The 12,444-nt window shown below is 38.2% G+C and overlaps 1 protein-coding gene across 5 annotated transcripts; it reads left to right on the plus strand.

Moving 5' to 3' along the window:
- Window positions 1-259: 259 nt before the first annotated feature.
- LOC126605361 (uncharacterized) lies at window positions 260-11,982 on the plus strand. Of its 5 annotated transcripts, none has more exons than XM_050272738.1 (12): window positions 496-722; window positions 814-897; window positions 1,641-1,780; window positions 2,337-2,537; window positions 2,706-2,828; window positions 2,984-3,021; window positions 3,095-3,224; window positions 4,060-9,468; window positions 10,367-10,522; window positions 10,691-10,792; window positions 10,905-11,047; window positions 11,332-11,982. In XM_050272738.1, the coding sequence occupies exons 3-12, from the start codon at window positions 1,703-1,705 to the stop codon at window positions 11,609-11,611; spliced, it is 6,660 nt and encodes a 2,219-aa protein (XP_050128695.1). In that variant the 5' UTR covers window positions 496-722; window positions 814-897; window positions 1,641-1,702; the 3' UTR covers window positions 11,612-11,982. The 5 variants fall into 5 exon arrangements, with proteins under 5 accessions (XP_050128693.1, XP_050128695.1, XP_050128694.1 ...); XM_050272739.1 differs by lacking the exon at window positions 496-722 and having other exon boundaries at window positions 741-897; window positions 4,060-8,014; window positions 8,072-9,468; XM_050272736.1 differs by lacking the exons at window positions 496-722; window positions 814-897 and adding an exon at window positions 260-489.
- Window positions 11,983-12,444: the final 462 nt, after the last annotated feature.

The raw sequence follows: 12,444 nt of genomic DNA on the forward strand, positions 1-12,444 counted from the left end.
CACCTATCATTATTGCCTTCTTCACATAAAACCAAATTAGTGCCAAATTGGTCAAAAACCCAAAGGAGGTATTGTACTAAAGATCCAACCACTCCAACAGTAGTAAAAGGCAAAAACCCAGAGTCACAGACACATACCTAGACAATGACATCACCACCAATTATCAGAAAAAGCAGAAAAAAAATAAATTAAAAATTAAAAATTAAAAAATGAAGATTTTAAGAAACAGACAAATGCAGGCTTTGGCGGGTTTACAGAACCTGAAGTTGATATTTGAGCAGAAAGCCACCACCTTCTCACCTTATTAATGCTCTTAACCCCTCCATTTACTGCTTTTTTACGCCACCAACCCATAAACCACACACTCACTGACAATCTCTCTCTCTCTCTCTCTCTCTCTCTCATCAGAGTCTTTACCTTCTTACCCAAGATTACTTGCTGTTCCTTCCACCTTAAGCACCTTCTACTGTTCTATAGATCCACAGCTAGGTACTGCACCCCCATTGGCAATATAATATCACCCAACATTTTTAATCTTCTTTTTTCATAAAACTCCACACATTTATGTATTTTAATTTATATTTTATTTATGGGTTTTGAATTTTGAAACTCAAAGGTGTTATCTTTACTAGTTTTTACTGCTGCCCCTGTTCCCATCACATTCCCACTGCAATTTTTTGGCGTTTCTGATATTTGGGTTTGAATTTCTTCACATTTGTAATGTAAGTATCTGTGTGGTTTTAGCTGCATGTTGACATTTTATTGAAATTACAAATCATGGGGTTTTGACGATTTGTTGTTCTGGATAAACAGTGATTTGGGTTTTTGAAAATTTCCACATTTAGCTAGCCATTTCTGGTTTGGGAAGTGGGATTCTCTCTGACGGCGTCGTTTTAGGTATTTTGTCAGTCTCTTTGGGTTCAGTGTCCTAGCAGCAAGCTGCCATCTGAATTCCCCCAGGTTTTTTTCTTTTCTTTTTCTGGGTTTGGATCCGGTGTGTTTTCAACTGGGATTTGAAAATTGTTTCTGGGTTTTCTATTTTGGAAAGTCCCTGCCTGGTTGTACAAGGCAATGTGCTCTGAATTTGGATTTGATTCTTTCCCAAATCGGTTCCCTGCTCAACCTTTTGTTTTCTCTTAGATTACATTTCTTCTGTTTGGTTACTGAGAACAGAAAACTGATTGGAAAAAGGAAAATCTTGGATTAGTTTGTTGGATGTTGCTGAATCTGACTAGACCAAATAGGAATCTTACTCTTGTACAAGTGTTGGTTTTAGTTTTACTTTGACTTCTGTTAATGTTGAAAATTGATGATGATCTTTCCTTAATGCATTTACTTGAATTTGATAATGCAGCATGATCTGACCTTTTTGGTTTGCTATTTCTGATATGAATGGTCTTACTTGGTTATACCAGCATTTTTTATTCACATTCTGGTTCAACTTTCGGGAGGGGGAAGGGGATCGCCTATCTAACCTTTTGTTTTTCTACTTGGTTTATAAGCAATTGTGAGCACCAAAATATGTCTTAGTTATGATCATCCACGAGATGCACTTCTTAGTTTGCGTGATCAGTTGCAACTTACCTTCCATTTTTCGTGGAAACAATGCGATTGAATTTAATTGATTTACAATGGTGCAGGAGAATGAGAGTGTAACCATCAAGGTTCCACAGTTGACTAGAAATAGATAGACTATCCAGTAATGTCGAGGGTCACTAGGTGGAAGCTTGAGAAGACAAAAGTCAAAGTGGTTTTCAGGCTACAATTCCATGCCACAAATGTAAGTTGTAACTTATGAGAATTTACTGCTGAAACTATATCTAGTTGATAGTTTTAAGACATTCCCACTTTGTATTCACTTCTTATAGAACCTGTGCATAAACTTCTGGATTGTAAGGTGAAATAGAATGTCTTTAAGTCAACTGCTTAATGATGCATTAGTCAGTGTTAATTAAATCTTCTAAGCAGTCAATGTGGATTCATTTAGATTGTACCAAAAAATAGGCTTTGTCTTGTCAACTTTTTTGTATGTTGTATGTGTCACTACTAGCATTTTCCTGGCAATGGCCTGGCCTGAATCTGGTATTCAGTTGTGTCATATGATGTGTAAGGTAATCTAAAATCGACGTAAACTTCATGTTAGTAATGCAAGCCCATAGATCTCATTAGTTGACTTGTTATTCAATTCTAATTTCTTATGGCTAATGGCTTAAAGTGTAACTGAAAGCCATCTTAAGTTTGTATTTTTCCCATAGCATGATGGTGAAACATGGTGTTATATATCTAGCAGCCACAATCTATGCTACAACTAAATATAATGTTTCTGCATGGTTCAGGTTCCACAAACCGGATGGGATAAGCTGTTTATATCTTTCATACCTGCTGATTCCGGAAAAGCAACTGCAAAAACTACCAAGGCAAATGTAAGGAATGGGACCTGTAAATGGGGAGATCCTATCTATGAAACTACAAGACTTCTACAAGACACTAAAACCAAACAATACGATGAGAAGCTTTACAAACTTGTGGTAACCATGGTAATACTCCAGAATTTTTATGTATTCATAGATTTCTGCTTCAAATTCCGTTGATTTATAACCTAGTTTTCTCTAGTCCCTAATCACCGCCAGAGCAGCTGTCTGCAGCCATTACCTTGTTTAAACTGAGTTTAACTTTGTCTTTGGCCTAAATCTAACTGACATCAGGGTTCTTCAAGGTCTAGTATCCTTGGCGAGACTAATATCAACCTTGCTGATTATGCTGATGCTTCAAAGCCTTCGTCCGTTGCACTTCTACTCCTTGGATGTGATTCTGGAACTGTTTTACATGTGAGAATCTCTGAAGTTCAAATTATTTTAGACATAGTGTTATCTTAGGAAAGCTAGTTGATTTCTCATTTAGCTTCCAGTAATTTGTTATTACTGGTTGGCAACTACTATATGATCATGTTTAGCAATTTTTTTTTTGTCTTATTCCATGCCAGGTCACAGTGCAGCTGCTAACTTCTAAAACTGGCTTCAGGTAAGCATTAAAACATGTAAACATATTGCTTTATCTAATTTCAGTTGTTAATTTGTAGTTCTTTTACTTTCAGAGAGTTTGAGCAGCAGAGGGAGCTCAGAGAGAGTGGTCTACGAACAACCTCCGACCAAAATAGAAATGATGTATCCACTACTAGAAAGATAGCATCTTCTGAAGATACAGTGAATGATCAGATGGATAAGGTTAGTCGTTCTCTTCTGTCTCTATTTATCCCGTAGTATATATGTTTGTTTCTGTTGACATTTTTATTTCACTCTGTATTTTGTTTAAAAAAGAAATCAAAAGATTTTGAGAAAAAGGAGCAAATGATAGATCAGAGTGCACCTTGGCGTAACAACCTAAACATTAATAGAACCAAAACCACATTCAATACAATACTCAAGACAAATCAAGACAGAAATTACTAATGGAACATCCCGAAATTCCAGAACACACTCAATAAAATAGGAGATAGGGTTGGAAAAATATTATTTCAATCACTCTTTCTTGTGATAGTACATCTATGGATCTATCTCTATCTCTTTTTGTCTGGTGTATGCTGGTTGCATGTCTTTTTATGACATGATTTGCCTTGACTAATCCTCTGAGGTTTGTCATGCATGTGTGGAAGATACATGCTGCCGGCCAAAAGAAACACCTTTCTCAGAATGCGTTTATGCTATTAAAGATGAAATTAGGCTCACTGTTGCTGCTATGATGTTCAAGCATTAATGGGTTGACAGATGAGAAAGATAGGTCCTGCTTTTGCAGAGTTTTATGTGTATATCCGTCCTCTTACAACATCTTCCATGAGTTGGTTACTGAGAAACTTAACCTTTCTCACAAATTCTGAGAGTGATAATTTTATACTTTTTTCTTGTAATTGTAAGATTGTTTGAAAATTTCAAATTATTTGACACAAATTGACAAACTTGCACAGTGCATTATATGACTTCTTTTACCATATGGAGTTATTATCTTTGTGATAGGTGTTTTGCATATGTTGTGATAATATATGCTGTTTTCTTATTTCTACAGATGAATTCGAAGGTTAAATTCAAAGAACTTTCTCCCCTTGAAGAGGGGGCTGGCCCGAATGAAGAGTATGCAGATTCAACTGGTGGATTTGAATGTTCTTCCAATACTTCAGAAAGTTTATATGCTGAGAAACATGACACGTCTAGCACCCATGAGATTGATAGTATTAAGAGTACCGCCTCTGGTGATTTAGGGGGATTGTCCCTTAGTCAAAGTCCTGGACAAGAGAAACGACATCCCACTGATCAGCGATTCTTGGCACAGGGAACCAGCGAGTGGGCTCATAGCTGGGGTTCTGACTTTTCTGCAGATGCTGATTTGCCAAATACTTATGAGGAAAATAGTAGGCTTAGAGGAAGCTTGGAAGCTGCTGAATTATCCATTCTTGAGCTTAAGCAGGAGGTGAGCTCTTTACAGGTTCATGCTGATGAAATAGGCAATGACGCTAAAAAAATTTCTCTTCAACTTGATGCTGAAATTGCTTCTGGAGAACAATTAGCAAAAGAAGTTTCCGTACTGAGATCCGAATGTTCAAAGTTAAAAGATCTTGAGGAGCAAAAAAGTTTCAATTTAACCATTCCATTCTCCCGCAGAGAAAGTATTGAGACAAGCCAAGTTCACATTTTTCATGAGTTACACCACAGGTGGTTTAAGGGGCTTTCAAGTATGGAAGATAAATTAAAAGAGCTTCAGAGGAAGGCAATCTTGGGAGTAAATGAAAGGAACCTCCAGTCCTGTCACTCGGATTTCGAGGCATTGCTTGGTGTTTTGCAAGTTCTCAAACAAGAGACTGGGCAGGCAAGTTCAGGGATGAACATGACAAGCGTAAACCAGGCTGATGATATGACTTTACATAAAGGTGAGCAATTAGTACTAGGAACAAGGGTGGATGCAGATTTCTATAAACTCAAGGGTGCGGTTCATTGTATAAGCATACCTGGCCTGGTGTCACAAGACTTTGATACTGTAGATGCTGCCAATGCAATGAAAGGGAAATTTGTTGAACTTTTAAGGGAGTTGGATGAGTTGAGAGCTGATCGAGAAAGCCTTGCAAAGAAAGCAGACCAGATGGAATGCTACTATGAAGCTCTCATTCATGAACTTGAGGAAAACCAGAGACAGATGATGGGAGAATTGCAGAGTCTCAGAAATGAGCATTCTACTTGCATGTACACAATTTCATCTGCTAACTCTGAGATGGAGAGAATCCAGCAAGACATGAACAACGAGCGAATAATATTTTCCAAAGAAAAGTGTGATTTGGACTCTCTGAACAAGGAGTTTGAAAGAAGGGCTACTACAGCAGAAGCAGCTCTTAAAAGGGCACGCATGAATTACTCTATTGCAGTGAACCAGTTACAGAAGGACCTTGAATTGCTTTCTTTCCAGGTTCAGTCCATGCATGAGACTAATGAGAACCTCATTAAGCAGGCTTTTGAAGATTCTTTGATTCCAAGGTTTCAGGAGTGTGAAGAAACAGTGCAGAATCGGAAATCAGATTCAGAGGATTTTCCATCAGCAAATTATTTGCAGTGTCAGAATAAATGTTACAAGACAAAGAATCAGAAGTTAGATGGGGATGCATTATCAAACGATTTGAGAAGATCCCTCCTCGTACAGAAGGGGCTCTACCAAAAGATTGAAGAAGAACTTTATGAGGTGCATCTGGTGAATGTGTATTTGGATGTATTCTCAAAGACTCTACAAGTTACTTTGGTTGAAGCAAGTGCTGACTTCGGATTGACAAAAGAGAGAGTGCATGAACTTTCACACCAGCTGGAGCTTTCAACTGAGTCCAATGAGTTATTGATGCTGAGGCTGCAGACTGCATTGGATGAGATTCGCTGCCTGAATGAGTACAAGGAAACTTGTAATTCGATCCGCAATGACTTGGCTCTGAAGAACCAAATTTTGGAAGCAGATTTACAAAACACTACCAGTGAAAATGGTCTTCTTACCCAGAAGATTGTTGAATGGAAAGGTATGATAAAAGAATATGAAACTTATGAGAGCAAATACAAGGCCTGCACTACTGAAAAATTACAGCTGGAAAATTTGTTGCAAAAGGAAACCTTAGAAAACGGCACTCTACAAAATAGACTTTCCTCTTTGCAGGAAGAGTTGAAATCTGTCAGAATTGACTTTGATGAGCTTCCTTGCACGAAGGAGGATCTGCAGAATATTGTGAACTTTCTACAGGGTAAGTTATGGAATCTGTTGGCATCTTATGACCTAAAGTATAAAAGCCTGGCTCCTTGCGGTGGATCTGTCTGTCAAGACTTGGAATCCAAAGATTTAACAGGTGTACTGTTGCAAATAGAAGAGCTTCAGAACAAGGTATATGAAAAGACTGTCCAGATGATTGAAGAGAAGAAAGACCTAGTGCAAGAAAGAGATATTGCTCAAGAGTCTTTATGCGCAGCAGAATCTGATAATCTGATGATGAAGCAGAAATTTGAACATGATCTACGAGGTACAGTGGATAAACTAGATGTTTTGAGTGCGCTGGTTCACAAGCTCCAGTTACAAGTTGAGGCCATTGTAAACAGACCCGAGATTAGCTCTGAAGCTGAAGACAATTATGCACAACAGCACAGAGAGCTTTTGTCTGATCTTGATAATTTAGAAATGGAGCTCCAGCAACTTACTTCTAAAAATGAGGGCCTTGCTGAGGAATTTATGGCATTAGAGAAAGTAACTGAAGAATTAGCAAGGTGTAACGTGGCCATAGCAGCATTAACAGAGGAAAAAGAAGCTTTGATGGTGTTCTTACAGGATAAAACTGAAGAATCTTCCAGGCTTACTCTCAAGCTTAATAATTTGCAAGGGAGTTTACTTTCTTTGCATGATGAGGTCCACACAGAGAGAAATCTCAGAGATAAGTTAGAGAGTAAAATTACAGATCTCACTTCCCAATTGAACGAGAAGCATTGCCAGTTGCTAGGTTTTGATCAGCAGAAGGCTGAGCTGGTCCATCTCAAACAATCGGTATCCGATCTAGAACTGGAGAAATCAAGAGTTTCCTGTCTCCTGTTGGACTCTGAGGAATGTATAAAAGATTTAGAAGCTCAATTGTTTGAAATGCATGAATTTTCGATAGCTACTGATGTTGGACTGTTTTTCACAAAGGCTCAATATGAGACCAGGATTGAAGAACTAGGAAGGTGTAACCTCACTATAGCAGCGCTTTCAGAGATAAAAGAAGTTTTGATGGCATCTTTACAGGATAAAACTGAAGAATCTTCCAAGCTTTCTCTTCAGCTTAAAAGTTTGCAAGGGAGTTTGGTTTCTTTGCATGATGAGGTTCAAAAGGAGAGAAATCTCAGGGATAAGTTAGAGCCTACAATTACAGATCTCACTTCCCAATTGAATGAAAAGCATTGCCAGTTGCTAGGTTTTGATCAGCAGAAGGCTGAGCTTGTCCATCTAAAACAATTGGTATCGGATCTAGAACTTGAGAAATCAAGAGTTTCCTGTCTCTTGTTGGATTCTGAGGAATGTTTAAAACACGTCCGTGAAGAGTGTTCCTCCATTTCTGCTTTGGAGGCTCAATTGTCTGAAATGCATGAATTTTCAATAGCTGCTGATGTTGGACTCACTTTCACCAAAGTTCAATATGAGACAAGGATTGAAGAACTAGAAAGGTATAACCGGACTGTAGCAGAATTATCAGAGGAGAAAGAAGCTTTAATGGAGTCCTTGCAGAATAAAAGTGAAGAATCTTTCAAGCTTTGTCTGGAGCTTAATAGTATGCAAGGAAGTTTGCTTTCTTTGCAAGATGAGTTGCAAACTGAGAGAAATCTCAGAGATAAGTCAGAGAGTAGAATTACAGATCTGACTTCCCAATTGAATGAGAAGAACAGTCAGTTGCTAGATTTCAATCAACAGATGACTGAGCTGGTCCATCTCAAACTATTGGTATCGGAGCTAGAGCTAGAAAAATCAAGAGTTCTCCGTCTCCTGTTGGATTCTGAGAAGTGTCTTAAAGATGCTCGTGAAGAGTGTTCTTCAGTCTCTGCTTTGGATTCTGAGAAGTGTCTTAAAGATGCTCGTGAAGAGTGTTCTTCAGTCTCTGCTTTGGAAGCTCAGTTATCTGAAATGCATGAATTTTCAATAGCTGCTGATGTTGGACTCACTTTCACAAAAACTCAATATGAGGTCGTGATCGAAGAGCTGTGTCAGAAACTGCACTTTTCAGATAGCCAAATTTCTGATATTCGCAACAATTTCCTTAAGGTAGATAATATGCTTAACAAATGTCTTGCTAGCGAAGGGCATTACCTTGAAGAGAACACTCACTTGATGACAAGTCTCAATTCCCTTAAATCTGAGTTGGAAGCCTCCAGTGCTCAAAACAGGATACTTCTTGATGCAAACAGTGCAATGAGGACTGAACTTGAGGAATATAATAAAAGAGCTGATAATACGGAGGATATTGTCCGCATGGATAAAAATCAGTCTGCTCTTGAGGTTGAAAGGCTGGAACATCTTCTAATGACATCTGAAGAAGAGATTGATAACCTGATATTCTCCAAGGAAGAACTAGAAGTCAAAGCTTTATTACTCAAAGCCAAGTTGGATGAACAGTCCGCTCAGATAACCTTGCTGGAAGGATGTAAGGATGAAATGGAAATGCTGCACGATAGATGTAGAGAGCTTACACAGAAGGTTGCTGAACAGGTCTTAAAGACGGAAGAGTTTAAAAACTTGTCCATCCATTTTAAGGATCTTAAAGACAAGGCTTATGCCGAGGGACTCCATGCACAGGATAAAAAAGAACCAGGAGGGCCACCAGCTGCCATGCCAGAGTCCTTAAGAATTGTATTCATCAAAGAACAATATGAAACCAAGCTGCAAGAACTGAAACAACAGCTTGCTATGTCCAATAAGCATAGTGAGGAGATGCTCCGGAAATTACAAGATGCAGTCAATGAAGTTGAGAACAAGAAGAAATCAGAAGCTACTAATGTGAAGAGAAATGAAGAGCTAGGAATGAGGATATTGGAATTGGAGTCTGACCTACATTCAGTGCTTTCTGAAAAGCGTGAAATAATGAAAGCATATGACCTGATGAAAGCTGAAAAGGAATGCTCATTAATAAGCCTCGAGTGCTGCAAGGCAGAAAAACAAGAGCTTGAAGCGTCTTTGCAGAAGTGCAATGGGGAAAAAGCTAAAATTGCTTTAGAACTCACCTCAGCAAAGGACTTGCTTGAGAGCACGTCATCATCTATAAATTATCAGAGGGACGCAGACACATCTGGCCTGCAAAGCAGCAGAATAGCAGAGGAAACTTTAGCTAAGTTTTCTGAGCTAGATGTAGCCAATGGTGAAGCATCTCAGCGTGAATGCATGAATTCCATTGATGAAGTAGACCAGTCAAATGTACTCAATAATATAAACTCCAAGCAGGTAATTAACTGCTTTTATGAGGATTATCTATATTAGAGTAATTTGCTACTTTGAAACCTCTAATTCTTTGTGCAAATGTGTAGCACCCAGATGCTTATGTTAGCTTATATACATTATGCATGTTAGTATTTTCCATTAAGTTCTGGGAAGGTGAACAAAGATTGCCTTTTCATTCTGCCCTCTCTAAAGACGTGCTTTCAGTTTGCTATGCTTTTCTACCTTTTCCATCATAGTGAGTTTGGATGGTTCTTCTCAAGTTATAGTTCTTACTATACCAGTTGACAGTGCCTCAGTGAGTTGCTGCTCCATATATTACCTAACTAATAGCACTCCTATTTCATTTAGTGCTAGCCCTTCTTTACTCAGTTCACGTTCCCTGCTTTCACCTTAAACGCATTTCCTAGATAGTATCACCACTGGAGTGAAAGTCAAAGCACTCCGTGTTGACTTTGGTACTACCAGTTTTTATCAGTCCTCGAAGGTTTAAACACCTTGTTCACAATTAAAGTTGTCAACGTTTCCATGAAATAATGGTGAAATCTAATTATGAAAGAAGTCCTACATTAGGTCAACTCAGAATACTATAAGTATGATCTTTACAATATGGCTGCCTAGTTGGCTATGAATGTGTTATTCATAGCTTGTACTTGTGTTGCTGATTATGTATGCTTATTCTAGTAGCCTCTTCGAACTTTACATATTGTTCTCCTAGAGGCGATAATAATTTGTGCTTGACTGGTAATTGATTTGCTTAGGCTTCAAAATTTTGAAGTCCGCCTATCTCTAGCAGAGGAATAGGATAGTCATTTCTCCCAAAGAAAAGGTTTACTTTGTTTTATTTTACATGTTTATGTACTGAAATTTGGGTCGCTGACAATATATGTGCATCATTGGACAGGATGATCTTGTATCCAGAGGTGTAAATGGGATCTCTAGTATTGTACTTTCAAAGCAAAAGGATACTCTTAATACCGACATGAAGCATTTGGTTCTTGCCAACGAGAATTTTAAGGCCCAAAGCTTAAAGTCTAGCATGGAAAACTTAGATAAGGAGGTATGTATTTCATACAAACACAAGTGAGCAAATACTTTTGTATTGCTACAGTTTCATCTTCTAAAGTTGGGGAGCAGGAACTGGATAATAATTTCTCAACATCGTTGTCCTGAGATATAATTTTCTTTTGCAGCATATCTTTTTTTATCTGTATTAATCTTCTTGCAGTTGGAAAGGATGAAACATGAAAATTTGCTTCTTCCAATCGATGATCAACACCTTGACCCAAATTTTCCTGGTTTACAAAGAGAGATTATGCAATTAAAGAAGGTCAATAACTTTGTGATCCTTACAACTTATAATATAAGCGTGCCCTTGAACTGTATCATGTTTCGTATAAGCATGTCCTTGAACTGACTTCATGTTTCGTATCTTTGACTAGGCAAATGAAGAATTGGGAAATATATTTCCCTCATTCAATGAATTTTCTTGCAGTGGCAATGCATTAGAGAGGGTGCTAGCTTTGGAAATTGAACTTGCTGAAGCATTGCGGGCAAAGAAGAAATCAATTATCCAGTTTCAAAGGTACATATAACTGAGTAAATTATCAATTTCGTGATTAGACTTTAGATGCATGTCAACTAGAACCTTTGCAGCGGTTACTGGTAATTTCTTTCCGGCTTTGGTGTATTTTGGGTTTGCACGGGATGCTAAATTTGTACGATTATAAACCAGAAGAATTTCATAATGTACTCATCTATTGGTTTTTGGACCTTTAGGGGAAAAAGTGGTTATTTGAAAATTAGCACAACTAGGAATACAATTTCTTTTGAGTTCAATAATTAACATGACATCCTCCCTTGTTCCAGTTCTTTCGTGAAACAACACAGTGATGAGGAAGCAGTGTTTCACAGCTTTAGAGACATCAACGAGCTAATTAAAGACATGCTGGAGATTAAGGGAAGATATGCTACCGTGGAAGCAGAACTCAAAGACATGCATGACCGTTACTCCCAGTTAAGCCTTCAATTTGCAGAGGTCGAAGGGGAGAGACAAAAACTAATGATGACTCTCAAGAATGTCCGAGCGTCAAAGAAAGCCCTATACTTGAATTGCTCCTCAACATCCCCTTTTCTAGACCCTTCGTAATAGTCACCGTAGCCATCCATTCTTGTTTGCGAAGAAATAGCCCTTTACGGGGTTGAGAATTGTTGGTCCGACATGCCTGGCTGCGTCATGTTTTCGTATATGTGAAAGGTGAATATTGTATGGACCAGTTAGCCGCGGGTGGTGAAACTTTACGATGTTGAAATGTGGTAACGAAATCTCAGCAGCAGTGTAAATAGAAACCTCTGCTGTTCTGTGTAACTGGTTTATAGTATCACAGGTACAGAACCCTGTTATGAACCCTTCATTTTCGGGTTGCTGGGGGAATATGTTGGAGTTCCGCTGTATAGTCAATCAAAGATTTTGTCATTTATATTTAAACAAAATAAAAAATAAAAAAAGCATTTTTTTTCCCCATACATCCCTTCTCCATACTAATTTCATGTGGGAGGGGATGAGACTCGCAACGACCACGTATCTTAAGTGGTTAAGGACATTAAATAGTTCGGAACAAAAGCAGTGATACGTACAGTAACATCTACAACAACAACAATCACAAAGTCTTATTTCACTAAGTGGGGCCAGTTGTATGAATCCACTGATGAGTCGATTTTATACTATATACTTTGTTATATATTTTCAATGTACGACATTTGACTTCCTCTAGAGCAAAACATAGTCAAACGGATGAATTTTGGAGTGATTTCAATTGGAGGATGTTTGTGAGTCTTGACTTGATTGTGTCAAAGTTTCATAATTTTCTACTAAGCGATTATTTTCTGGCAATAAAATAAAGGAGCAATGTGCTGTGCTGGAATAGTGACATTTTAGACGTTTTTGGAGTCCAATATGACCTCGGATGAATTTATGGCCTT

The sequence above is a fragment of the Malus sylvestris genome, chromosome 15 (assembly GCF_916048215.2).
Source record: "Malus sylvestris chromosome 15, drMalSylv7.2, whole genome shotgun sequence".
NCBI lineage: Eukaryota > Viridiplantae > Streptophyta > Magnoliopsida > Rosales > Rosaceae > Malus > Malus sylvestris.

Bases quoted from the DNA above. Each gene is read 5' to 3' on its own strand.
- LOC126605361 (XM_050272736.1), top strand. From the start codon at position 1,703: ATGTCGAGGGTCACTAGGTGGAAGCTTGAGAAGACAAAAGTCAAAGTG. The intron at 2,538-2,705 runs GTAATACTCCAG...AACTGACATCAG, and splicing joins ACAAACTTGTGGTAACCATG to GGTTCTTCAAGGTCTAGTAT. The intron at 9,469-10,366 runs GTAATTAACTGC...ATCATTGGACAG, and splicing joins ATAATATAAACTCCAAGCAG to GATGATCTTGTATCCAGAGG.